This window comes from Cucurbita maxima, unplaced genomic scaffold (assembly GCF_002738345.1).
Source record: "Cucurbita maxima cultivar Rimu unplaced genomic scaffold, Cmax_1.0 Cma_Scf00003, whole genome shotgun sequence".
Taxonomy (NCBI): domain Eukaryota; kingdom Viridiplantae; phylum Streptophyta; class Magnoliopsida; order Cucurbitales; family Cucurbitaceae; genus Cucurbita; species Cucurbita maxima.
Window position 1 is genome coordinate 5908569 of NW_019272019.1, and position 24755 is coordinate 5933323.

Sequence of the window (24755 nt, forward strand, 5' to 3'; positions counted from 1 at the left end):
TTTTTTTTTTTTTTTTTTTTTTTTTTTTTTTTTTTTTTTTTTTTTTTTTTTTTTTTTTTTTTTTTTTTTTTTTTTTTTTTTTTTGTGTACAAGTGATCGATTGTGTGTTCTTTTATTTACTTTTTTAGGGTGGAGGGCACACGCCGGAATACATGCCATACGAAAGCGACGTGATGTTTACGAGATGGATAGCGGGAGAATCTCTATAAAATAGATATTTGAGACAAATTATTATGATTTACTCTTGTTTAGTTTTTAATTATGTGTTGATGGATAATTTTTATTTCAAGTCATTTCTTCAATGGAACTAGTAGTAAAGTCGTTAATAATTATTTTTTATGCTAGTTTGATTGGATTGGTCCTAAAGTGTGCGAATGTTTCCCCTAAAGAGTTAGAATGGATTGGTCATTCTTTTTGAGGTGTTATCAGTTATGACAGGGCCTTGACAGTCCGGTCTCCGCGGGGATTCTAAGGAACTCCCATAATCTTTGAACTTTAATTTATTCAGAGTTTTCATTTTAATATTGTGCTTATCTTTATGACCTAATCTACAGCGGGGATCACAATATGGTGGTACCAGATAAGGAAACTGAAGCATGGATTCAAAAATTAAAATACTCACCATTCATGGCCTTTGGTCTCTATACTGATTGATGAAAAAAAAAAAATGGTATCACTCCTTATGGACTCGTTGAGAATGATTCTGATTTAGTTCATGACCTATTAGAAGTAGGAGGTGCTTTGTTGGGATTGGGATCCTCTCGGACAGAAAAATATTGCACTCGATTTGATAATGATCGAGTGACATTACTTCTTCGGCTCGAACCTAGGAATCCCTTAGATATGATACAAAATGGATCTTGTTCTATTGTTGATTAGAGATTTTCGCAATTAGCTTCATCTTTATTTCTCTCTCTAACTGATTTGAGATCTGATAATCCACCTTCTTCAAGTTTGGCGTGACATACCAAATGGTGTCTAGCTGGCTCTGATATCATTTGTAATTGCCTAAGTTTACTGTTGGTATATATTGTTCGATTTAACCCATTACGTATTGGTATAATTCTCAGTTTTAAAATACATTTACGAGGGGGAGATTTTCGCATTCTTAAACTCCACAAAGGTTCTAAGAGAGGAGATTGTTTACAAGTTCAACGAAATCGTCAATTTTTGAGAAAGGTCAATAATGTATATATAATACTCAACATGAAACTTTTAAATCTCTCTCAGTTTAACACATTGAAATATGAACTGGAATTGTACAGTGGCTCATAGATCTTCCCCAACTTTTGTCTAATCCATTTTATGTTGGTGGAGACTCGTATACTGGTATTGTTGTTCTACCTCTTACGCTAGTAATCTCGAAAGGTATGCATATATTCAAGTAAGAGACTACATTTTCCGTTAGTTGATATTGTCCATTTTTGCCCGTTACATATTGTTGTCAACTTCATCGTTCTGAAACGCGTCTATTAGAGAGATAATTATACACCTCTATAAGAAATGCATTAGCCCCCAAGTCCTAAAAGGGAAAATTCAAAAGGAAAAATCTAAAGAAGACAATATTTGCTAGCTGTGAGATCTTTTTTTATTGATATCATGTCAATCAAATGGGTATACGAGAGTATTCATTGCTTGTTCATAGGAAATAAAGATGTTGTCCCACATATAAACCTTCGGGTCTGTTCAACAACCCATTCGAGTTCATTCAATGCATTTGTAATATTAACTCTTCCATTTTATGTTCTTGATAAAGGGTTACATATTGGGAAATCCAGTCATTGTACGTAAAACAAATGATAATTCCAAAGTTCCATATGCTCATAGAATGAACCTCATCCCCACTCGACTATACGAGGTAATATAATGAAGAAAACATTAAGAATTGAGAGAATTGGAGGAATTATTTAACTATTTAATTGTTGCATAGTTATTGAGAAGCAATTGCAAAGGAGAATATGAGAACGTTGAGCCAGATAGCATGGAGTGCATGAAACGTGTAGCAGCCTTCAAAAAGGTTTGTCTCATTGGAGTTATAACAACGTTAATGATGTTCTTAACTTGAAGCTGGTGTTGTTTGTTGTTCTTCATGTTCTTATAATGTGTGAGTAGAATCAATCATTGGTGAATTACGTGCCCTTTTTGTGAGGACGTTTCTTCAACTCCTCTGAAGCACAACTGCATCTTGCTCCAAGAGCGTTGCTTCCGCCTCCTCTCTACTGTCAAGTAAATTTCTTGTTTGAACCTTTTACTTTTTGTATGGAGTGGATTTTTTATTATATTTGTCATATATACGTGGATCAAATCTCTAAATTATCCTGTTGTTGATAATTGGAGACCTTGGTTTGCGATGGATGATCAAGTATTCGGGTAACTTTTGTATATATTATTTATATTATCAGACAATGATTTAATAATAGGGATTTTTGTCACGGTCCTACTTGAGGGACGCCCCTTTACTTGTCATGGCGTGAGGGTCACAACCTACTCTCTTCGTACTATGGTTGTGACACACGGCAACCTTTTCGAACAACATGACATTTGAAACAATGAAAGTAAGAACGAAATTAATGTTTTTTCATTATTTTTTGTGCAAATGATCGATGGTGTGTTTTTTTATTGACTTTTTTAAGGGTGGAGGACACACGCCGGAATACATGGCATACCAAAGCGAGATGTTTAGTGACAATTTCTTAGTTAGTTTCTTCTGTCAATTCTTTTTAGGGATAGATTAGTGTGATTTATTTAAGACACCACATGCTGAGAGCTACAAGACAACGCACCGTTCATATTTTCAAGTTATTCATTCTACCAAACTAGCAGAAAATTTACTTACCTAATTAGTTTAGACTAAAATTAATAATTATTTTTTTTATGTTAAATTCAACTTCATATACATTCATATACATGTTTTTATGATATCATTAAAACAAAACAAGTTCAATGATTAGTTATTTTATAGTCTAAATATTGAGAATAAATAAATATTTTATTTTTTTAATGTAAATTATTTGTAGTGTTTCGTATTCTCTGGCAGCTTCACCACGTGATCCAACCATTCTTACTATGAGCAACCACGGGATCAAACCTCATGGTGCCATGTGACATGTTTTAAAGAAGGGCTTTCTTATAAAGAGATCTTCTCATCTTCTCCCAAATAATTTCAAGCCCGCCCCCACCACGACCACGATCCTCCGCCGCCGTATACCCGTCTTGTTGGCTGTTCTTTTTGAGGTGGTCTCCGCTGCCACAAGGCCTTATTAGGGACCGTCAGGTCTCTGCCGGGATTCTCAGGTCCTCCCATAATCTTTAAACTTTAATTTATTCAAAGTTTTCATTTTAATATTGTTGTCATCTCCATGCAATCTACGCCACTTGTACTTTTTTACTTTTTTATTTATATGTATTTCAGCGGTTAAGACTTTTTGGAACAATTATGAAGTACCCGGGCGTAAATAAAAATTTCCTTTAAATTTGATCACATAGGTTGGATAAAATTATTCCATTATCGCCAAGACACCCACGCCAGAAGCAAGCGCTCGCTTCCACACCTCCACCGCCGTTGACTAACCGCTCCACCATGCCCACCTTCTTCTTCCGCTTCTCTATTCTTTTTCAGATCATCTCCGCCGCCGTCGTTGCAGGGTCGCATTCGAAGGTGGAGTTTCTGCCGGGCTTCCCAGGTCGTCTTCCCTTCGAGCTGGAAACAGGGTCAGTTTTATTTCTGTAAAAATTAGTTTAAATTAAGTGAAAATATTAAAGATTGAATTTTTTTTGAAACGGAACAGATATGTGGGCGTCGGGGAATTGGAGGAGGTGCAATTGTTTTATTATTTCGTGAAATCTGAAGGGAATCCCAGGACGGATCCTCTGCTTTTTTGGCTCACCGGAGGCCCCGGCTGCTCGGCTTTTACTGGACTCGCCTTTGAAATTGGTATAACTATCAAGTGTTCTTGTTCTTCTGCTCATCAACGCCAACACTGCTGATTTAATGTATTTATTTAAAGGTCCTATAAATTTCAAGCTTGAGCTATACAATGGGAGCTTGCCTCAGCTATTCTGGAACCCTTATTCATGGACAAAGGTGAATTTTTTTTCTTAAAATTTGCCTTTCAATCATAACCACCGTTGATCTAACTCTTGAGATGGCGATGAACGGTAGAAATCGAGCATAATATTCGTAGATTTGCCGGTGGAAACTGGATTCTCGTACGGCACAACCCCACGATCTCTGGAGGCAGGAGATTCCCGCGTTGTTCATCATTCTATTCAATTTTTTAAAAAGGTAAATAATAACAAATATCATTGGAAAATAGTAAATAGTTTGAGATTAATCATTTTCATGTTTTTATTTTATGATAAAAATTGCAGTGGTTAGTTGATCATCCAGAATTTATATCTAATCCATTTTATGTGGGTGGAGATTCATACTCTGGGATGGTAATTCCAGCTATTGCTCATAAAGTTTCAGAAGGTATATAAATATTTTTTAAAATAATTATATTGATATCAATAATCCAGTGGGGAAATTACTAATTATTATTATTTTTTTCTTTGCCACAGAAAATAAGCGTGGTTTATTGCTGCTAGATCTACAGGTTTGTGATGATGGGAATTTCTCTGTTATATTACTATATGTTGCTCTGCTTATTGAGGAATATTTCCTTTTCTTTTCTTCTTATTTCAGGGATATATATTGGGAAATCCAGTCACCATTCGTAATTCAAATACCAATTTTCAAATTCCTTATGCTCATAAAATGGCTCTTATATCCGATGAATTATTCGAGGTAATATGATTTTTTTTGGAAACAATAAAACATTTACGAGCCAACGAACGAATTATTGGATGATTGATTTGTATGCAGTCCTTGACCTCTAGTTGCAAGGGAGAGTACGTGAATATTGATCCGAACAATGTGGATTGTTTAACACATTATAAAACGTACCAAAAGGTATGTAGGCCCGTTGTACTTGAAGCAATGATGTGAACTGGGCATAGATATGTGATTATATTTGCTTTGTTAGTGTGTTTCAAATATCGAGAGAGCTTCAATCTTGTTGCCAAAATGTACGTTTATTTCTCCGAAGCAACGAGGAGGTGGAGATGATGGGAGATTGCTATACGACACCTCCGAATTGTCCCTTGATCCCGAGCCATCGCTTTCTTATCTCGATTGTCCGGTGATTGCTTCTCCCCATAACGCTGTGAATCGTGCTTAAATCTCATTAATTTGATGTTGATGTTGGTTACGCAGACCTATAAATTCAAACTTGCTACTTATTGGGCGAACGACGATCAAGTTCGAAAAGCACTTCGCATCCGAGAGGTTAAAAATATAATATGATTATTTAGATGAATATATTCCGAATCCTATGTTTTTCTTTCTCATTCTCTTTTGTAGGGAAGCGTGGGAGAATGGATGAGATGTAATGTTAGGGACAGTTACAAGTATGATTTCCAGAGTGCTTTCCCTTATCATGTGGACCTTAGTTCTAAAGGCTACCAGTCTTTGATCTATAGGTAATTTACAAACTATACATTAAAATGATTTCTCTTTGGACAATTTATATCGTAAGTATTTTTCATGACCTAATCTACAGCGGGGATCACGATATGATGGTACCGCATATGGACACTGAAGCATGGATTAAAAAATTAAATTACTCTATTGTCGATGACTGGAGACCTTGGTTTATCCAAAACCAAGTAGCCGGGTATTTTTATTATTAGTTATTATTAGTATTAGTATTATTATTTGGTATAATTTTAGTCTGAGATCTTATTTTTGGACAGATATACAAGAAGATATGCAAATAATATGACATTTGCAACCATAAAAGTAAGTAAATTTGATGTATAATATATTCATATGATTCATATGATTTATTGTTGTTTTTGTAAAATATCTGTAGGGTGGAGGGCACACAGCAGAATACACACAAAAAGAATGCAGTATAGTGTTTAGTAGATGGATTAGTGGAGAACCCTTGTAGATGGGGTTATAATTTAGTAAATTTTCATTTTTATTGGGATGTAATAAATTGATCGTCCTTTATATGTAATAAAAATGGTGTTTTTTTCTCTCTCAAATCACAGCACGAGTGTGGCGGCAGCCCATAGAATTTATACCAGAAATCTCGTTGATTATTGCATCCAAAGCATCTCTGTTTTCCAAGATGGATTTATGAGAAACACCCGGAAGAACAATCGTTTCCAGCGTTTGATTCTTCTCCTTCGCCCATAATCGCTCAAGCGCCCGCAAGCTCACCGTGTTCACCGTGCCATCTCCATCCCCATAACCAATTTCCGGTTGCTCGTCGAACCCGTTTTCGCCGTATGACAGAGTCTCCGGTGTCTTGACACCACCTCCGATTACACAAGTTAAATGTACTCCAGGTGCTTGTAATTGTTCCATGAGGGGCACTATGCGAGATTCGTAGGGATAAACGCCTTCCCCGAAGCCAATATCCTTGAGAAAACGAGGAATTTCGTCGACTGTGTAATTGGAATTTTGAGTGATCACTATCGGCGTTTTGCGGTCGTAGATTGTGGGGTTCGGTAATAGCCATAGGTTGCTCTCGGAGCTCCGTTGCTCTGTTCTAACGAGTAATGGATTCACCAGGGGAACGCCGAGGGTGTTCCCTGATGCGAATGTGCGCATACCCTCCACTGATCCACCCCATGGTGTCGACAGGGCCACAAGGTGTTTGATGAAATGCTTACGCCAAGAGGGTGGGTTTCGATTGAGAAATTGGAGGGCGAAGAGGCCACCTAGACTATGAGACACGAGTATTACTGATTTTCCTCCATTTGAACTGCTTGCCCTTTCCACCAATTCTTTTAGATCCTTCAGGAACTTGGAACCCACTGCGCAGGGATGACCTTCTGGAGCCAAACCGTATCGAAAATCATAGGGTGCTCCGAACAGGGTCTTGTCTCTGACATATCCAATTGCTTCTAATGAATCCACAAGCCCGGCCATATACGTTGTGATCTGCCTGCAAGAAGAAAAAGGCAACCCAACCAGCAGGAATCTGTCAAAATACAGTCCCGTTTTCCCCGCGAATGCCACCAAAGTGAAAGGAGATAAGAAGAACACTTACTTGAGATTTGGGTCGAGGTAGAGAAGAGACCGAACTGACCCAAATTTATTGACTCTAGTTTGAACGCCAATTGCATTTCTGTAATCATCCGAGTCTCTATCGTAATAAAGGGTCATTCGCCGAGCAAAACAATCGGTGTATGGAGCCAGCAGAACGGTGGGGGTGAACCAGAGCCTGAACCATCCTTGTGTGTCCTTCATGATAGGATTCCATCGGCTGCAAAATACGCTGGAGGATTTGTAGTCTTTGGTGAGGCGGGCTTCCAATTGGTTCCCTCCGGCTCCGGGAATGAGGATCACAGGGTGGAGGGAGCTGCCTGATTCACACATGTACAGCTGCTGCACCATCGCCATTGAAACTATGGCGATGATCTTTAGGTCCTCCAACAAACCCTTCATCTTCTTTCTTTGTTTGTGAATTGTCCTTCTTCTTGATGATTGATGATATCCCATTTTCCATGGCGTTCATGAACTCGGTGACGTAACACTTCTCCATGTGTGGTGCAGAATAGCTCGCTTTATCCAACAACAACACATTCTCTACCCAATAGTTGTGGGCCTTGGCCCATGAATTTATTGAACTTAAAGATAAAAATAAAAAAATAAATGAATTTGGACCTAAATTTATTATGTTGGGTCCATAATTTTTCAACTCTTAAATGCGAATACTAAAGAAAAAATGTGATTAAATTACAAAATGTGAAAAAATTTAAGATAAAACATTTTAATTTATTTTATTAATGTTTAACGAATTTAAGAAGATTTTTACCATTTTTACGAATAAAGTAAGTGGACAAGAGTAAAAATGGGAATTTTACTGAATTTGGGGGTTATAATTGATATTCTATTAAGTAAAACATTAAAAGGGGAAAAAAGAAAGAAAGAAAGAGAAGGAAAAAAGAAAGAAATAAAAAAACCGGTTCTTTGAAGTTCAAGAAGCAGAGAACTGTGAGATGAACCGGGCATATATACTTTGATCTCTTAAACCCTTCCCGGCTTCTTCCTAAACCTAGTTGCCTACTTCCTCTTCCTCTTTCCCTTCCCATTACCCTATTCTTTTGCTTCCCTTCTTCTAAACCTAGTTGTTTTCGATGCCCCATTTCCTCTGCCAAGTTCTTGCTCGGTCCGTCCCGACACCAATCAACTAACGTTCCTTCAGTTTCTTTTGTTTGTTGGAAAAAATGATTGAATTTTATCGGAATTCTTCAATTGAATGGAAGCCGTCTCCTGTAGTAGCGTTAGCCTCCAGTGCCGATGGCTCTCAGGTTGCAGCTGCCCGAGAAGATGCCTCGCTTGAGATTTGGCTTGTGTCTCCTGGTTCCGTAGGGTGGCACTGTCAGTTGGTACAATCGACTATCATACATTCAACATTTAGTCCGACTAATTGATTCTGAAGTTTGATTTTATTGCTTTCTTTTCAAACAGACGATTAATGGAGACCCTACTTCTAGGGTTTCATCACTGGTCTGGTGCCGTGCCGGTTCAAAAGATAGGCCTTCTGGTCGCTTATTTTCGTCCAGCATTGATGGTTCTCTATCGGAGTGGGATTTGTTTGGTTTAACGCAGAAGGTATACCTTCTTGCTTCCTCTAAAAACTGCAGTTCATCTGCTTTATTCTTCCGGACTTCCCGTTAACGTGTTATTGTGGTATTTCTGATATGTAAAGCACGCGTGTGCAATATAGTATTATAGTGGCGTTTATTTACTCAATTTCTTCTTGAAATGCCATCTGAAACACAATTAGTTTAGGATTATTACCTATGATCTTTTTATCGAAATTAAACTTTACTAAAGATATTGAAGTATTGGTAGGAAAATTTGTAGCCAAAGTGGTAAATTTGCGGTAGTCAATATCCCAACGTGGCTTTTGGTCTCTAGGAGTACCATATTGATTTTGAGAAGCAACCCTTCGCTTTGTTGTTATCCTAAGAAGCTTGTTTTGATTTATGGCTGTTGTTTTCAGTCTGTTTTAGAATCAATTGGCCTCTCCATCTGGCAAATTGCTGCAGCACCCTGTAATAGTCGTGAAGTTCACAGGGAGGTTAAACCCAAGGAAATTGAAAATGCGCATGTAACTGTCAACGAGAGTGATTGCCAAGATTGCGGTGAGAGTGAAGATGATTCTAATTCATCTGAACTTCATGTCCAAGCTAGCGATGAGGATCCCTCTCTAGCAATTGCTTGTGATGATGGGTGTGTGCGGATTTACAATATATGTGATGGGGAGGAGTTAATTTACAAAAGATCGTTGCCTAGGGTCAGTGGTGAGAATCTATTCCCAGATTCATTGCTGCTATGTCATTTTTTATTTTCTATTAGCTGGATAGTTAAACCCTCTTCGTCTTTCTGCTATTCCCAGGTCGTGTTTTAAGTGTAACATGGAGTAATGATGCAGAACGGATATTTTCAGGAAGCAGTGATGGGTATGTACACATACCACCTGTTGTTACTTGCAATGAAAATTGATATAATACATGATCCTTCTCCTATTTACTTCGTTAAGTTATGGTTACCCCATGTTTGTTTGTTTTCCCTTTTCCATTTACTACTTTCAGGTTTATTCGTTGCTGGAATGCTAGTCTCGGGCATGAGATTTATAGAATTACTGCTGGACTTGGAGGTTTGGGCAGTGGATCAGAACTTTGTGTATGGTCGTTACTTTTTCTTAGGTAAAGAATTACATACTTCTTGTGATCGCATAGTTGTTAGGTGATATCTTCCACCATTCATCATTATACTTTTCCATTCTGAAGGCATTTGTTATCTGGAATTTCTTGTTAACTGCAGGTGTGGTACCCTTGTTAGTGCAGATAGTACTGGTAGTGTACAGTTTTGGGATAGTAATCATGGAACTCTTCTGCAAGCACACACCTTACACAAGGGTGATGTGAACGCACTTGCAGCTACTCCTAATCATAATAGAGTATTTTCTGCTGGCTCTGATGGTCAGGTACTGATTTTGGTCATTCTGTATGGTTTCATTAAGTGCTTATGTACACTTCTCGCATGTTGCCCAATCATGTTAGCCCTCGCGAACATTTTGATTCTTCTACCCCACTCAGCAATCTTGTTTTTATGTTCAAAGATTCTTATTGTATCATTATCCTTTTTTTTTTTTTGCCTATGCCCATTTGATATGTTACTTTTCTGATTTCTTAAAATAATCAAAGATTTCTTTAGTCTTGAGTTATGAAAGTATAGAACAAAAGGAGTGAAGGATTGATGCCTCAAGCTATTGTTTTAGCCTGTAGCCATCTATTGCTATTCTGACTGGGAGATGAAGGGCAACCAGACCGTGTGCTCAGAGTTGAAATTTCTTTAACAATCTTAGAGGTTGATCATGTTGACAGTTCACTGATTTTATTACTTTTATATATTGTGGAAGGCAGTAGGTTGCAATAGCTGTGTTTTCTTTTGGCGAGTAGAAATCATTGAAGGTTGTTTTTTGTGTGTGTGTGTGTGAACAAAGAAGGGGCTAGTTTGTAATGTTCACTGTCCATATTGCTTATCAGTTGATAATTTTTCCTAATTTTTTTTCCTTATTGGAGCTTGTTAAATTCATTCTTGTTGAGAAAATTCCTTTTCAATTTTATCAGACTGTCACATTGTCCCAAACAATGAATGGAATCACTGGTGACCTGAATTACAGGCTTAGTTGCTGAGGAATTAAGTTAATGTTTTTATGGTCTTTCTATGTGGTAAATCAAATTCCATAACGCTTGTGTCTTGTGAATATATTGTCTTTGTAGGTCATTCTCTACAAGCTCTCTAACGAGAATGTTGTATCTAGTGAAGACAAGTATTCTTCTGAAATGATGAAGAAATGGATTTATGTTGGTCATGTAAGGGCTCATACTCATGATATCAGGGCTTTGACTGTTGCAGTACCGATTTGTCGAGAAGGTATTTTTTTTTTAGTTTTTGTCCTTGTTAGTGTTATTTTTGTCAATACCAAAATTGTGCATTTTTCATCTGATACATCTGCGGTGAACTCTAGGCTTGTTTGTTGGTGAAGCTTTATTTCATAATCAAGATTGAATATGATCCCTTTTGTTTTCTAAACTTTTTAGATTTTGTTTTTCTAAGCGGCAGAGGCGTCCCAAGATGTTGAGGTGAAAAGAATTCGTCATAAGAGGAAGCCTAATGTCTTTAGCTATCATAAGTGGGCCCATCTGGGAGTTCCAATTTTAATGTCAGGCGGTGATGATACAAAGCTGTTTGCATACTCTGCTCAGGAATTTACCAAATTTTCTCCCCATGATATATGTCCTGCACCGCAAAGGGTACCTATGCAACTTGTACTCAATACAGTTTTCAACCAAGCACCATTATTACTTGTTCAGGCTGCTCACTCTTTGGATATCCTGCGTGTTCGCCCAAAATGTGGTTCCTTTGGAGATAAGACTTGTGGCCCTTCTAAGGGACTTGCAAAGGCAGATTTATTGGTTCGAGTTAAGAGCAAGGCATCTCGAAAGATTATCTGCAGTACTATTTCCAACTCTGGAAAGCTGTTTGCATTTTCTGATCACACCAAACCCAACTTATATGAATTGAAGAAATCTGGAGGAAGCAAATGTTCGTGGACTGTTAATAGAAGGAAACTTCCAAATACGCTACCATTTGCCCATTCTATGGTCTTCAGTTTTGATTCTTCTCGATTAATCATAGCAGGGCATGATAAAAGGATATATGTAAGTTGCTTTACTAGATCAATCTATGATACAGTACCTGATTTGTATTGATGTATTTTTCTTATTACCTCTAATTTCATGAAGCACGTTTGACATTTTGTGGTATGAATTTATGGGATTATTTTGTAAAATTATTTCAATAAAATATGAGGGTATCATTTTATATATGTTGCTGTTGAGAGGGAAATTGTTTTAGCTGATTGATGATATGTTGGACTCTTTAATTGCATTCTATTGATTTCTGTTTTCCTGGTGAACGAATAAGCTAATATTAAAGACCTTTGATGCTTCTGTGGTGGATTGGTTGGTCAATTTATGAGTGCTATTGAATTTAATTTCTTTACCCTTTCCCGTGGGAACAGGTTGTGGATGTGAGTAGTTTGGAAGTCTTACATAGTTTTACGCCTTTCCGGGAGCAGCAGGATGATATATTGCCACCCGCTGAACCTCCTATAACAAAAATATTTACAAGTTCAGATGGGCAGTGGTTAGCTGCAGTCAACTGCTTTGGAGATCTATACGTATTCAATATGGAGATTTTGAGGTTTGTTATCTTGTTGTGCTGATGTATTGTTTCATCAGCAGCTTATCACTGCCCTCCTTTCCTATCTGCATTCTCATGGTTTCCAAGAAAGTTATGCACGGACTATTTTTCTCTTGTAACAGGCAACACTGGTTCATTTCGAGACTAGATGGTGCCTCAATTACAGCAGGAGGCTTTCCTCAATGGAACAATAATGTGCTTGTAGTCACTACTTCTTCCAATCAGATTTATGCCTTTGATATTGAGGCCAAGCAATTAGGAGACTGGTCAATGCGGCATACACAAGCTCTCCCGAAGAGGTTTCAAGAATTTCCTGGGGAGGTTATTGGTCTCTCTTTCCCACCATCTACCACTTCGTTGCCTGTTATTGTGTATAGTTCCAGGTATTGCTCTACATTGCTGTTTTATGCGCTGAAGTGAAATGTACTTGAACAAATTTTCCCTTGTAAAAATGAAATTTGGTTTCTTGAATTTGATAGACTTGCACCGTTGTGTGGTTGATTACTACGTTGTTGTGTGCTAAGCTTTTAGTTCTTTTATATCCTGTCTACTTTTCGGGAAGAAGAGTTGTACTTAGATATATGCTTATTCTTGTGACCAAGTATTTCATGATATTACATTATGACAAAGCCATTGTGTCATTATCCCTGCGGGTCTTGAAAATACATTTCACTCTTTTGCATGTTCAGATTATTTGTTGATTTTGATTGAATCAGTGATCTATATTCATTGTTAGGAAATCTTGGCGCTATACTCATGTTTATCTCTGTTCGATCTTGCTTACCTCAGTCTATACATTTTGACGTTTGACTGAAAAAATATCTTTTATTTTGTAGGGCAATGTGCTTGATTGACTTTAGAATGTCGGTGGACCAAAATGATGAATATGTCATGATAAGTGGACAAGATTCAACGGTGAAGAATTTAAGGGGTACTACAATAAATGGAAAACTGAAACGAAAGTTAAGAGACTGCCAAACAGAGGGTAGACCACATGGTAGAAAGAATTTTGAAAATTTTCCTTTTAGAGATCCTGTTTTACTTATTGGGCACCTCTCCAAAACTTCACTCTTGATTATAGAAAAACCATGGTTAGAAGTGGTTAACACTTTCGATGCCCCACCTGTGCACAGACATATATATGGGACTTAAGTCCTCATATTAAAGGCGTTTTCTAGGATATACTTGAATGTTGGAATCCACCATTCTTTCTATGACATCTCTCGATTCCTACAATTTTGTTCTTGGGAGGGGGGTTATCTGAGCGTCTAAAGCAGAGTGTTGTATTGTATTATTGATTATTTTTTTTTTTTGAACTTAAAAGCAGTTCCTTAAGTCTTAAGAAGTTCTTGCAATACCGCCTTTCCCTCCCCACCCCCATCGAAAAACTAAAAAATACCCCCAACAAACACATTGTTCTTTACTTTGTTAGTATTTGCAGTGCAAATGCAGGGTATTCTTATTCACCTACGGTTATATATTTTTGAAGTATACTCTGCTAATTCAGAATGAACAACAGTTGGGAGTATAATTAATATACTTTACAGGTTATCTTTTATAAGATACTACTGTGGAGTTTCGGTGGCAAATTGATCTGGCTTTCAGGCTTAAGCAGGTGAAAGACTTTCTCTACATCCTGATTTTTTTTAGCACTAACTACAACTTATTGCCATTGAATTCTCAATGTTCCCACAGAAAGTATTTGTGTTTGTTTAACATATAGATTGAAATGGTAAGTGATACAATGCATATCTTCGAGAAGGATATTTTTTGAAACGATATTGTGCAGAAATGTAGTTTCAGATAAACGATCTGTTCATGTGTGGCCACCAAGAAGCTTGCGTTGGAGTTGATGTTAAGAACCGTGCACTGCAGGTTACTCCGTTGAGGTTGGTTCTCCATTTATGGACTGTTCTTCAAGCTTTGTAATGTTTTAATACAATGATCCAAAGAGGATTGGCATTGGACGTGTTAGAATGAAGTGGGCAGAGTTGTCCATTACCAAGAATCCACATCGTTTCCAAGATGTGGGCGCAATTTTCCGGAGAAAAAGATGGATTTTTTTTTCTTCTTTTATTGTGCAGATAGGAAATAATAATAATAATAATGATAATAATAATTGGAGCGGTTTCATTTAATGGATCATATTCCTAGTCGGTAGTTGTCTTGTCCCAAGAGTGGTGGGGTTGCATTATTTGTCGTCCGTTTCTGGTTTGAAATTAGACGAAGCTCTGCGTTTTCGACTTCCTTCCAACATGTTTGTCTCTTTCCCATTCTCTTCAATAATCAGATGTTGTTTGGTCACTTGGCATCTAGGCTGGCATCTCCCAGTGCCCCCAAATTAAAGTTGCTCTTTTGAGTTGTGACCCTTATTATTATTGCTTAATCATTTTCTTCCTCTCTTTATTTATTCCTTTTCTTTTTTATTTTTTGTGGGAAATATGCTGCCACCTTCCTTATTTTTTATCCACATCCCTTTTTCCTTTTCTTTTTGTTTTAATAATATGTATTTGAATTTATTTTTTTCTTTAATTCCAAGATTCAAACCATTCACTCTTAATTACTCCAATTGTTTTAATTTTTTTTGGATGTATTCATTGAGTGAGGAATTTTCTGTTTATAGTAAACTAAGATCTAAGATGTATGCTTTTTGGATATATTCATTGAGGAATTTTCTTTTTCCATTTTTCGGTCCGTTTTTAGTGTTTCATGTTTCCCATTGCCTTGACAAGAACGTGGAAAAGAGAAGCCAACACAGCCTAAAACATTGGGGGGAAATTAAATTGAGAATAATAATAATAAAAGGAACAATATCCCTCTGATTTCATTTACTTGACGGCCCAAAAAGGGCATCGGAAGCTGCGGCGGAATCGCTAATACCCTCATTCTTCTGGCGCTGATTTTTCAGAGCGGTAAAAACCTAGGTGTTTCCTCATTGCAGATTTTCTCTGTGTGTGTAATGAAAGTTTCACTTTTGAGTTAATAACACATCAAAGAACTTGCTCGATTTTAGGAGGAAGAAGAAGAAGAAGAAGAAGAAGAAGAAGGATTTACCTTAAAGTGGGTTGCTGAGAATCCCTGAGAAAAATCAACTGGATTCTCCTCCGAAGCTTTGTTGCTTGCTGCTGCCTTAATTTTCTGCACGATAAACAATCAACAACATAAGAACGATAGAAGAATTCTTGGATCTACACGGAAGAATCTGATGGAACTGTTGTTTACGCTTGCTTTGCCGTAGCCATATACAGGGGAGCTAGCAGTGTCATCAAGGTAAGAAGGTTGCTGATTTCTGCCATTTTGTTTGCTTTTCTTGCTCTTCTTTTTCTCCTCCTTGCTGCAATTTATTGTTGAATCTGAAGCTGAATAGGCATAGGAAGAATACCCATTATTGTAAAACAATTCTTCGTTGTCCTCAAGGTAATGTGGTGGACCTGAGGAAGCATCAGACACCATTGATAGATCTTCTTCATCCGCTTCCTCTGCTCTTGCTTTTGCTTCCTTTACCCCATCAACCCCGCCGCCGAAACGATGGTCTGAAGTATAGGATTGGTCTAAGTACATAGTCCAACCTGATTCACCTCCACTGCAATAATGTGTAGCAGACCAATCATTCATGGTGGCAATTCAGTGGTTAGGCTTTGAGGGAATTTTTGGTATCAGTTAGCAGAAGAGGCGATGGAAATTGGATTGTTTATATAACAAAAATTTCCATCTTCTCTTTCTCTGCGTTGTGGCATTTCTGTTGAAGGGGGAAAAAAGGGACCAAAACAATCACACTAAAGTCCTGGACTTAGTTTATCCCTCGTTTTATCTTTTGGTTTTTGCTTCCTTTTTCTGTTTGTGGACACATCAGAGATGCCAGTTGGCAAGAACAATGGGGAAATCAAGAACAATGGATGATATCTAAAGCGACAAACGTTTGGATGTGCGACAACAGTAGGTCCCCCTGAAAATGTACAATGGTGGGGCTGTCATTTCCATTAAAATTGAAGCCTATTTTGGAACAAACCCACCCTCATTTCCATTAACAGCTTTGGTTAAGTTTGGATTTTACTTTTTCCTAATGATCCCATTGACTAATCTTCACCAGTTTCTTTCTATCTCCTTTTTTGACCCATCATGGCTGCCTTTTTCTCTCTATCAGCAAAACAAGACGATAAAAACAATCGTCTTTTCTCATTATCCTCTTCTGGGTGTCCTGTTTTTTCCTTCTCTTTCTTGTGTTCTATCAGCTGTTTGGTATTAAATGTGTTAAATTAGGATTTAGACTTCCATTTTTTGTTAAACAACCGACAAGCATATAATCGTGTACTGCTGTGTATCTTACTTGGAAATCCCATTTTTCAAATTCCTGTTCTGTCTTTTCCTATCGCCATGGTTTCTTCTTCTTCTTCTTCTTCTTCTTTTTCTTATTCTTCACTGGGTTATGAGTGGTTCAATGGAGAGCTTGGGATGTTATGGAGCTCTCTTTTTTGAAAGAATTTACTGCTTTTTCTGTCTGTTCATACTTAGCTTCTCTTGTATCTTCTAATTGCCAAAAGGTTGTGTCCCTATTAGAAAATCGCTAAAAAAGTTAAGATTCTGCAGGTCCCCACGGTCGAATCCCCTTTTAGGAGATTAGTTTTGAGGATTGTTTCGAGGATTGTCCCTATTAGGTTTGACCGTCTTTGTTTCGAGGATTATTGAAAGGAAGTCTCACATTGGCTAATTTAGGGAATGATATGAGTAAAGAATACATCTCCATTGTTAGCAATAGTATACCATTGTGCTGACTATTGTAATCCCATCCCTTTCTCATAATTCTTCTTCTTTTTTCTTCTTCTCTGTTATGTGATTGTCAGTTCAGTTCCATTACAAGAAAAAGAGAATGGAAAATGGCCTTGCAGGTTAGTGGTTTGAGTTGTAGAACTCGTTTAAAAGTGACCCAAAATTTCGCCAAATTCTTGCTAAGGCTCGAGAAGTATGGGCTCTGGTTGTAAAGAAGATGGTCCCTAAAGCAATGGGGGAGAAAGCAAGGTCAAACATGGCCGGTTGGTTGCCATCTCTTATCATAATTCCACCTTTTCAAAGATTCTTTCTTCTCTCACTTGCTTGCTTTCTTTTCCTTTCAGGACAAAGACAACAATCCGACATCCGTGAATGTTAGCTAAGTTAAAGTCAAACCTGCCTTTTTCGTTTTTGCATTAAACACTCGATGTTTAAAAGTCTGCGCTGCTAATAATGGGAAGCCATTACTGCTTTGTGAGATTACAGAGCTAAATGTTCATCAAGATGTCACTTTCTTTACCTCAGCTTCAAATTAGAAATGGGTTTTGAATTTTGCAACTCTTTCTTTCTTGTGAGCTCGAGTTTTGATGGATTGGATTGATTTAATAGGTTTTGTTTCAATCCAAGTTGCCAGGGAGAAAAACTCAGCAGATAAAAAACGAAATCCTCCACTGATTTCCAATTTTCTTTTCTTAGTTTGAAATGGAAAAGTGAATGAAAAACTATGTAGTTTGCTCGTTACTTATCGTTGTCATTCTTAAAGTTTTAAAACGTGTTTATTAGGGAGAGGTTTCCACACACTTTCTTTGTTCCCCATTACAAATGGTATCAGAATTAAAGCTGGACACCGGCGGTGTGCCAATGAGGATGCTAACCTCTAAGGGATAAGGGAGGTGGATTGTGAAATCTCACGTCAGTTGGAGATGGGAACGAAGTAAATTGTGTCAAAACTTCTCCCTAGTAAACACTTTTTATAATCGTAAAGTTGACAGCGATACATAACAAGAAGTTTGAGCGGTTACAAGATCACAAGCACGAGATCATTAAACTGCAATGCAATGCAGACTAAGAGGAACGAGCATTGGATAAATAAGCAGAAGGGAGATAAAACATTCACTTAAATAGTTGATTCTTTATTGTGTCTCATTCTGGTTACCCATCCATGGCCAGAGTGGACGTGCTCCGAGTAATAATATTATCTGAAGTATTGTGGTATTGACAAACCCAAAAAGGAGGAGACGAAGATGAAATATGTTCTGAAACTGTTGAAGTTACAGAATTGGAGAAACCCAAGGGGAGAAGAGGCTGGGGATGTCAGTGACCAATTTTAAGCAATATCTAATAATTCATAGGAAAATACAAACCATGTGGCTGGTGTTGTCAATTCTAGAATCAGATTCCACACGTCATTAGATGTAATACAAGGATTGAAAAAATGGAGGCAAGTTAGAGAGATGGGGGTACGTACAGACATAGCCGAATAAGACACAATACAACGCAGCAGCAATAATTGGATGAGAAACAGAGCCCAAAAGTGCTCCAAATTTCCCTGTTTATGATGACAGCGAGTCAAACTTGTTCACCAAAGTAGAGATATTTCCCAAGCTTAAAATGTATCAATATTTTGTCCATAAATTCATTCCAGCATACCCAAAACAGAGAAGAAAATCATGAAGCCAGCTGATATATTTGGATCACCCTTCTGCCACCAATTCTTGTCATAGCTAGTAGACCAGCATTTTCCCGACACATTTAAAAACCATTAGAGAACGACACTCCAACATGTGATAAATGGGGTTGGTTTCCCCAACATTCCAAACACATTAACATCTAATATACGTGATAAATGGAGTATTTGTGGGTTTGTGATTATAAACTGGGCTTTTTGTTTTTAGTGAGGACAGGAAGGTAGTGCAAAAGCACAAGGCAATCAAGAAAAGTTTGTGATACCCTCTATGCACTTTGTGAAACTGAAAAGGAGGATAAACATGAACTGTTACTTGCCTGTGAGATGAAAACTATAATGATCAGTCCTGGAAGTCCAATTTCTGCTCGCTTTGCTAGTTTTAAAGAGCAAATAACAGTAGGAAGGGAATTAATAGATAAGGTAAGAGGGAAACGAAACATTCTTTACAAAAGTCGGGAACGCTGGCTTCAAAGGGTAATAGTGTGGAAACTTGCCCTTAGAAGACGTGTTTTAAAAATTATGAGGCTGCTGTCAATGCATAACGAGCTAAAGCGGACAATATCTGCTAACGATAGACTTGAATTGTTTTAAATGATATCAGAGTTAGACACGGGGCGTTGTGATAGCGAGGACGCTGAGTTTCGCTGAATCTCAAGGAGGTGGATTGCAAGATCGTACATTGATTAAAGAGGGAAACAAACCATTCTTTACTTATAAGGGTACAAGGTCCCACATTGGTTGTAAGGTCCCACATTGGAAGAAGGGTAAAGAAGAAGCATCCCTTATAAGGGTACAAGGTCGCTGGCCCCCAAGGTGTAGATATGTTTTAAAAATCGTGAAACTGATAGGGATGCGCACCGAACCAAAGTGAATGAAATCGAATATAATCTTTTAGCCAAAAGAACCGAGACGGTAGAAACAAGATAGGCATATGAACGGACAACCAGAACTGAAAGTCTAGGCCCAAACAAGGACTGAAATAATGTGTTCAATCCCGAAACAAACAAAAGGGTCAGAATCACCTTGTCCCTCCCAACCCGAGTTCTTAAACCCAATAAGCTAAAGACATTGGAGAATTCCAAGAGTAGCTGTAAAATCTAGTGCAAGACTGTCTTAAATCGCCGCCACCCATTTGAGGAACAATCAAACTAGGAATCAGCACACAGAAACCAAGAATCAGTACAAAATGCTGCAAACCCAACACACAGGCCGATCCATATCAAATTCAAAACAAAATAACAAAGGGGAAATTAAAGAGGTTTTTTTTCTTGTAAGAACTGGGTTCAGACTAGTATCCTCTTTCCTTTTCACCGAAGAGGCAGCTCAATTATGGACCTAAACCCTCCTTCCCTCCCTCCTCGCCACTTCCAGTTCCAACCAACCATTGAACGAAAACTAGAAACAAACAGGGCGGCTTTTCCAACGCCCCACACCTCCACCCGCCATCCCTCCAATCCCCTTTGCATGCAACGCCCTCCGCATTGGCCCGCAATCCCTCCCTTCCACCTTACCCTCAAAGCCCATTGATTCACAGTCCCACCCCCCTTATTCTCATCTCTTGGATTGGATATGCGTTGGCTCTGCATGGCCCCACCCCTTCCCACATGTCCTCTTTTCCTACACGTACCCCACCGTACACTCCCACCTGTCCCTCTCCCCTCCCTTCCTGCTTCATGTTGCCCTTCCCCCATTCGCCACTCCCCACCGTTCCATTCTTCCCCCCCTCAACTTATATATCCCATTTCCCTCCTCCACCAACCCCCCTCCCCCTCCCCCTCCCCCCCTCGCCTCCACCGCCATGATCAAGACCCTCACTCCCTTCACCTCCACTGACAAGACGGCCGAGATCATGTCCAGATACCGGCCCATCGCCCCTAAGCCCGAACCCCCCTCCCCCTTCCCCACCACCGATCACTCCCACAACATCCCCCCCTCCTCCTCCACGTTTCTTCGAAATGTATGGCCACACTTACAGGCCAGACCCACCCGTACCCGCAAGAGACCTCGCGCTGCCCCCATTTCGCCTCACGCCTTGAAGCGATCCAGGGCTACTACCCCCTCCAGTTTCTCGATCCACCCCTTTCGCTCTGGCTCTTTACTTCCTCAGCTTTCTGTTGTATCTGTTAATGGCGCTGGTGGGTTCGATGATGCGCCTGCAAATTCTAATCTTGTGACGCTTCCGCTTCTTCCATGTGCACCGCCGTCCTCTGTTTCTGAGGAAACCAGTGCCGGCTCTGATTTTAACTTCGTCAACTCCTTTGATGAAGAAAATGGGATGGAATTTAACGCTTGTGCAGTCGTTCCTGAAATTCCCGAAGAGAAGGATCTGTTGCGGCAACTTCAAGGTCCAGTTTCCACCTGCAACGTTATAACCCCGCACCCTGTTCGCCCCGTTGGCTCGAGCATTCGTGTTGGGTGCATCAACGAAGCCCAAACCCCGAGCCGCTCCAGCAGTACTCCACAGGCGCCGAAGAAACCAGATGAAGTGGAAAAGGAGGTGGAATCCGAGGTGTTACCGGCGGTCATATCGGACTCGAACAACAGAGTGAGAATGGCGAATTCCGCCTACAAGGAGATGATCGGGCAGCCAGAGTGCCTGTGGCTGGATTCGATGGTCACCGGAGACGAACGGCTCAAAGGTAGAAGAATTGGCGGCGAAGTGATGCTCCACCTCTCCGATGCGGCGGCGGTGTCCCATTCCTCAAATGGGTTCTCTTGCTGGGTGAGAATCGAATGGGTAAACGGTGATGGAAAGAAAAATTCCATCACCGCCTTTTGTGATGTCATCAAACTTTCTTGCGTGTCCCGAGACTACCTCTTCACGTGGAGGTTCCACACTCAAACAAGAGAGAAAAATAATGCTTCCAAACCCATTTGTATCAATGTTTGATAATCAAATCAAGATGTATAAAGGAGGAGGAGTAAAACAAATCCATAGGCGTAGCCTTCGCCGTAGCCATAGCCTAGCTTAGTTAATTTTGGAACTTTCTGAAAGAACCCATGTCTACAAATTACGTATAATCGGTATATGTTTATGTATAGTTTAATCTTCAATTATAATCATATAGTTCGTGAATGCCGACGTCCAAAAGGACAAATTAACGAACGGCCTCTTTTGGAGACTGTTGATGTTCTTTAATGGCGGATGATCAACATGTTGGCTTTTAATATAAATATTTTTAATTTTTGAATTCAGTAACCGAGGCTGGAATCAGAGGGAAAAACCAGAGACACCCACACGATAACTTCTTTTGTTCTACAAAAGCATTCAAATTTCAAAGGGTAGTGCTGAAAATTCAAAAGGGAACAGCGTAAAAGCAGGACTAAAGAGGAGGAGAGGTATGGAGCCACATAAAAAGGGCCTACGAGCTTAAGGTCCTTTAATGGCTTCCCTCCAGCTGGCTCAAGTTTCCTTTTTCTTTGATGAGTTGGGTATGGTGATGTTTGCAGTAAAGTCGGCCTTCATGGGCAATGTAATTTGATGGGCTGATTGTACATCTGCCATGGCAGCACTTGAAGCAGCTCTTGTGGTACGAGGTTCCATTCACTGAAACCTGAGAAAGAAAGAACCAACAAAACGAACGTTCAAATGGGTCTCTTTTGAATCTAAAATTATTTCAATTACCCAAATCAGAAACAGAGCTTACCTTCTCGGTCGGATACACTGTGTTCTTACAGCCAAGGCATTTGTCTTTGGTGCCGACAAACATGCTTGCAACCTTGGTCGCTGTCGGTCTCTGTTAAATGCATTTGAGCAAACCCTTAAAGAACAAGAAATTTTGGGGGTTGAAAACACCAAACAAAATTTAGCTAGCTACCTCAGAATCAGCTGGTTTCTCCGGTTTCCCAATCTTTGGTGTTCCTAAAATCAATATACCAAGAATGTTGGTTTGACCTGAAGAGTACAGATTTAAAATCTATCTTTTTTTCCTACTTAATACCTTCGAAGCTTTTATCTAAGCTTCCAGTTCTTTTAAAGAGCTGATCGAAGTGTGGGCGGCAATAGAGCACCCCTTCAAAGGAGTTGTAATTGCTTAGCTGCAAGTCAGATCTGTAATCAGTGAATGGTTTAATCTAAACAAAGCCCACCAGAATTAAGCTTGGAGGCAGCGATCTGAGATCTCATGATATGGATGAATTGAATTGAAGAGAGCCCAGAAACAGGGAATCTAAACCAGTTTGATTTGATATTTGATTTACCTTGAGGGTTCCTTTGCAGTGGTGGCAGCGGAAGCAAGCTTTGTGGTAGACACGATTGTCAGCAGTGAGCTTGTCGACCAAATAGACAGTCTTGTCGCAGGCCATGCACTTCTGGGTGGTTCCTGCAAACGCCATGGCTGTTGCAAATCGGTGCTTCAGAAATGAAGAAGAAGAGACAATGTGAAAGAGATAAGGAAGGGGGGAAGAGGCAGAGAGATAGAAATTGGGAATGGAAGCAAGATTGAAATAGACAAATCTAGAGATGGAGGGCATAAATGGTAATCGGTTTGTCTGAACTTGGAATAACCCACCTCAATCCAACCCAACCAATCCCCTCTCTGTCTCTTTTATTCCTTTTCTTTTTTTCTTTTCACTCTCAATTTGGTCATTAAAGCTAAGATTTTCAACACCAAAAACAATACTAATGAGCCTATTAAAACTGTTTGAAATAACAATTACAACGGTCCAACCCATGTGAAAATAACATAATCAATGTTACTTAGTAAAAACCAAGCTTGCCCCATGGCTAATAGGACTCATGGCTTAGCAGCCATTTGTACATGTTGAGAAAGGAAGACTTCTCGAATTTTTTTGTCAAAAGTTGTGTATTGAAAGAATATTTAAAGGGAAAGGGAAAGGGAGAGGGAAGGTGGGCATGGAACATGGGTATTGGAATGATTGGGTTGGAACACCATAGACCTTTCAAGCACTCTTCACGAATTTACACCAAATTTATACCAACATATCATTCATGATTCTTGGAATTAGTGGTGTGTTAATATCCCTCTTTTTTAGAATTATTGCTGATTAGAAGCATCCAGCCATGTTACACCAGTCGAAAGAGCTCCAAAAGGGCTTTAATCCTGCTATCCCGATTAGATTAGAAAGAAAATTAGATCCCTTCGGATCTCAAACATGGCTCTTGCTAGATGTTGAAGGAGCTTCTGTCATTTTTATTATTTAATTTAATACCTTAATAACATTCGGGCATTTGGTCTAGTGGTATGATTCTCGCTTTGGGTGCGAGAGGTCCCGAGTTCGATTCTCGGAATGCCCCTAATGTTTTTTTTGCCTATTTATTATTTTTAATTATATTTTTGTAACGGATTTTAGTTGCATCGGGATTCTCGGAATGCTCCTAAAATTTCGTCTATATCTTATAATTATAATTTTAAGTTTATTTACCTAATTATTTTTAACCGCCTTTTTCGTCGCGGGTTTTCTTCGGCGGAAAACTGCTATCTAAAGCCCTAGTTGGCTGAATTCAACGAGTTGAAGTGTGCTTTGCAGGCCTCTCCGTCCTATGTTACTCAGCATTTGATGCGTCTGAATCTTTAGATTCGACTTTTTGCAGTTTGATTATTTGGGGAAATTTCTTGGCAGACGAATTTTGAAAGGCCTGTTTTTGGGTGGAGGAAGAGAGTGGAAAACGAAGATGGTGTTTGGGCAAGTTGTAATCGGTCCGCCTGGTTCGGGAAAGACTACCTACTGTAATGGCATGTCTCAGTTCTTGCAGCTTATCGGAAGGTACCAACTTCTTTTCGGTGTGCAGCATATTAACGCATTCATTGGACTGATTTCTGTGTTCGGTGCATCTTATCCTATTTCAGTTCCTCCCCCCCCCCCCCCCCCCCCCCCCCCCCCCCCCCCCCCCCCCCCCCCCCCCCCCCCCCCCCCCCCCCCCCCCCCCCCCCCCCCCCCCCCCCCCCCCCCCCCCCCCCCCCCCCCCCCCCCCCCCCCCCCCCCCCCCCCCCCCCCCCC

At 39.4% G+C, this 24755-nt stretch overlaps 9 protein-coding genes, 1 long non-coding RNA gene and 1 other non-coding gene across 14 annotated transcripts in view; 8 read left to right on the forward strand and 3 right to left on the reverse strand.

Annotated features, from left to right (window-relative positions):
• The window catches only part of LOC111477218 (serine carboxypeptidase-like 7), a 3754-nt gene extending 3380 nt beyond the window's left edge, over positions 1-374 (forward strand). Inside the window, exon 14 of one of the 2 annotated variants that reach the window (XM_023121257.1) lies at positions 129-285. Coding sequence is in view for 1 of the 2 variants with exons in the window: in XM_023121258.1 (XP_022977026.1) it covers positions 129-209 (81 nt within the window). In the remaining variant the exon portion in view is untranslated. Of the gene's footprint in view, positions 1-128 lie in introns of both variants that reach the window. The other variant, XM_023121258.1, reaches the window with a different exon arrangement.
• Positions 375-567: 193 nt separating this feature from the next.
• LOC111476370 (serine carboxypeptidase-like 18) lies at positions 568-2148 on the forward strand. The gene is made up of 6 exons (XM_023120005.1): positions 568-573; positions 1266-1368; positions 1646-1680; positions 1757-1858; positions 1931-2017; positions 2113-2148. Exons 1-6 carry the CDS (start codon positions 568-570, stop codon positions 2146-2148), a joined length of 369 nt encoding a protein of 122 aa, XP_022975773.1.
• A 1323-nt stretch (positions 2149-3471) lies between these two features.
• Positions 3472-6083, forward strand: LOC111477212 (serine carboxypeptidase-like 13). The gene is made up of 14 exons (XM_023121248.1): positions 3472-3711; positions 3789-3934; positions 4008-4084; positions 4163-4285; positions 4372-4474; positions 4564-4598; positions 4688-4789; positions 4868-4954; positions 5028-5183; positions 5258-5329; positions 5405-5523; positions 5604-5717; positions 5797-5842; positions 5916-6083. Exons 1-14 carry the CDS (start codon positions 3581-3583, stop codon positions 5994-5996), a joined length of 1392 nt encoding a protein of 463 aa, XP_022977016.1. The 5' UTR covers positions 3472-3580; the 3' UTR covers positions 5997-6083.
• Positions 6009-7584, reverse strand: LOC111477215 (lecithin-cholesterol acyltransferase-like 1). The gene is made up of 2 exons (XM_023121253.1): positions 7107-7584; positions 6009-7001 (listed from the first exon to the last, which is right to left on the reverse strand). The coding sequence occupies exons 1-2, from the start codon at positions 7556-7558 to the stop codon at positions 6089-6091; spliced, it is 1365 nt and encodes a 454-aa protein (XP_022977021.1). The 5' UTR covers positions 7559-7584; the 3' UTR covers positions 6009-6088.
• A 514-nt stretch (positions 7585-8098) lies between these two features.
• Positions 8099-13810, forward strand: LOC111477183 (U3 small nucleolar RNA-associated protein 4 homolog). Of its 3 annotated transcripts, none has more exons than XM_023121208.1 (11): positions 8099-8448; positions 8531-8674; positions 9069-9369; positions 9465-9528; positions 9661-9774; positions 9893-10055; positions 10855-11008; positions 11192-11796; positions 12159-12340; positions 12463-12723; positions 13177-13810. In XM_023121208.1, exons 1-11 carry the CDS (start codon positions 8287-8289, stop codon positions 13490-13492), a joined length of 2466 nt encoding a protein of 821 aa, XP_022976976.1. In that variant the 5' UTR covers positions 8099-8286; the 3' UTR covers positions 13493-13810. The 3 variants fall into 3 exon arrangements, with proteins under 3 accessions (XP_022976976.1, XP_022976977.1, XP_022976978.1); XM_023121209.1 differs by having other exon boundaries at positions 11195-11796; XM_023121210.1 differs by having other exon boundaries at positions 11198-11796.
• A 1242-nt stretch (positions 13811-15052) lies between these two features.
• On the reverse strand, positions 15053-17060 carry LOC111477282. Its single transcript, XM_023121351.1, has 3 exons — positions 15563-17060; positions 15395-15478; positions 15053-15288 (listed from the first exon to the last, which is right to left on the reverse strand). Exons 1-3 carry the CDS (start codon positions 15953-15955, stop codon positions 15223-15225), a joined length of 543 nt encoding a protein of 180 aa, XP_022977119.1. The 5' UTR covers positions 15956-17060; the 3' UTR covers positions 15053-15222.
• LOC111477307 lies at positions 15535-17665 on the forward strand. Its single transcript, XR_002717246.1, has 3 exons — positions 15535-15610; positions 17182-17370; positions 17452-17665. It is a non-coding gene; the product is annotated as an uncharacterized LOC111477307 (long non-coding RNA).
• A 2927-nt stretch (positions 17666-20592) lies between these two features.
• On the forward strand, positions 20593-21943 carry LOC111476371. Its single transcript, XM_023120006.1, has 2 exons — positions 20593-21531; positions 21863-21943. Exons 1-2 carry the CDS (start codon positions 20593-20595, stop codon positions 21941-21943), a joined length of 1020 nt encoding a protein of 339 aa, XP_022975774.1.
• Positions 21944-21951: 8 nt separating this feature from the next.
• On the reverse strand, positions 21952-23332 carry LOC111477270 (LIM domain-containing protein WLIM1-like). Its single transcript, XM_023121335.1, has 5 exons — positions 22995-23332; positions 22736-22832; positions 22613-22656; positions 22442-22531; positions 21952-22348 (listed from the first exon to the last, which is right to left on the reverse strand). The coding sequence occupies exons 1-5, from the start codon at positions 23265-23267 to the stop codon at positions 22175-22177; spliced, it is 678 nt and encodes a 225-aa protein (XP_022977103.1). The 5' UTR covers positions 23268-23332; the 3' UTR covers positions 21952-22174.
• A 647-nt stretch (positions 23333-23979) lies between these two features.
• On the forward strand, positions 23980-24051 carry TRNAP-UGG. The gene has a single exon. It is a non-coding gene; the product is annotated as a tRNA-Pro (tRNA).
• A 151-nt stretch (positions 24052-24202) lies between these two features.
• Positions 24203-24755, forward strand: part of LOC111477256 (GPN-loop GTPase 2) — a 5183-nt gene continuing 4630 nt past the window's right edge. The window contains exon 1 of the mRNA XM_023121314.1: positions 24203-24521. Coding sequence (XP_022977082.1) covers positions 24430-24521 — 92 coding nt within the window. The 5' untranslated portion in view covers positions 24203-24429. The remainder of the gene's footprint in view (positions 24522-24755) is intronic.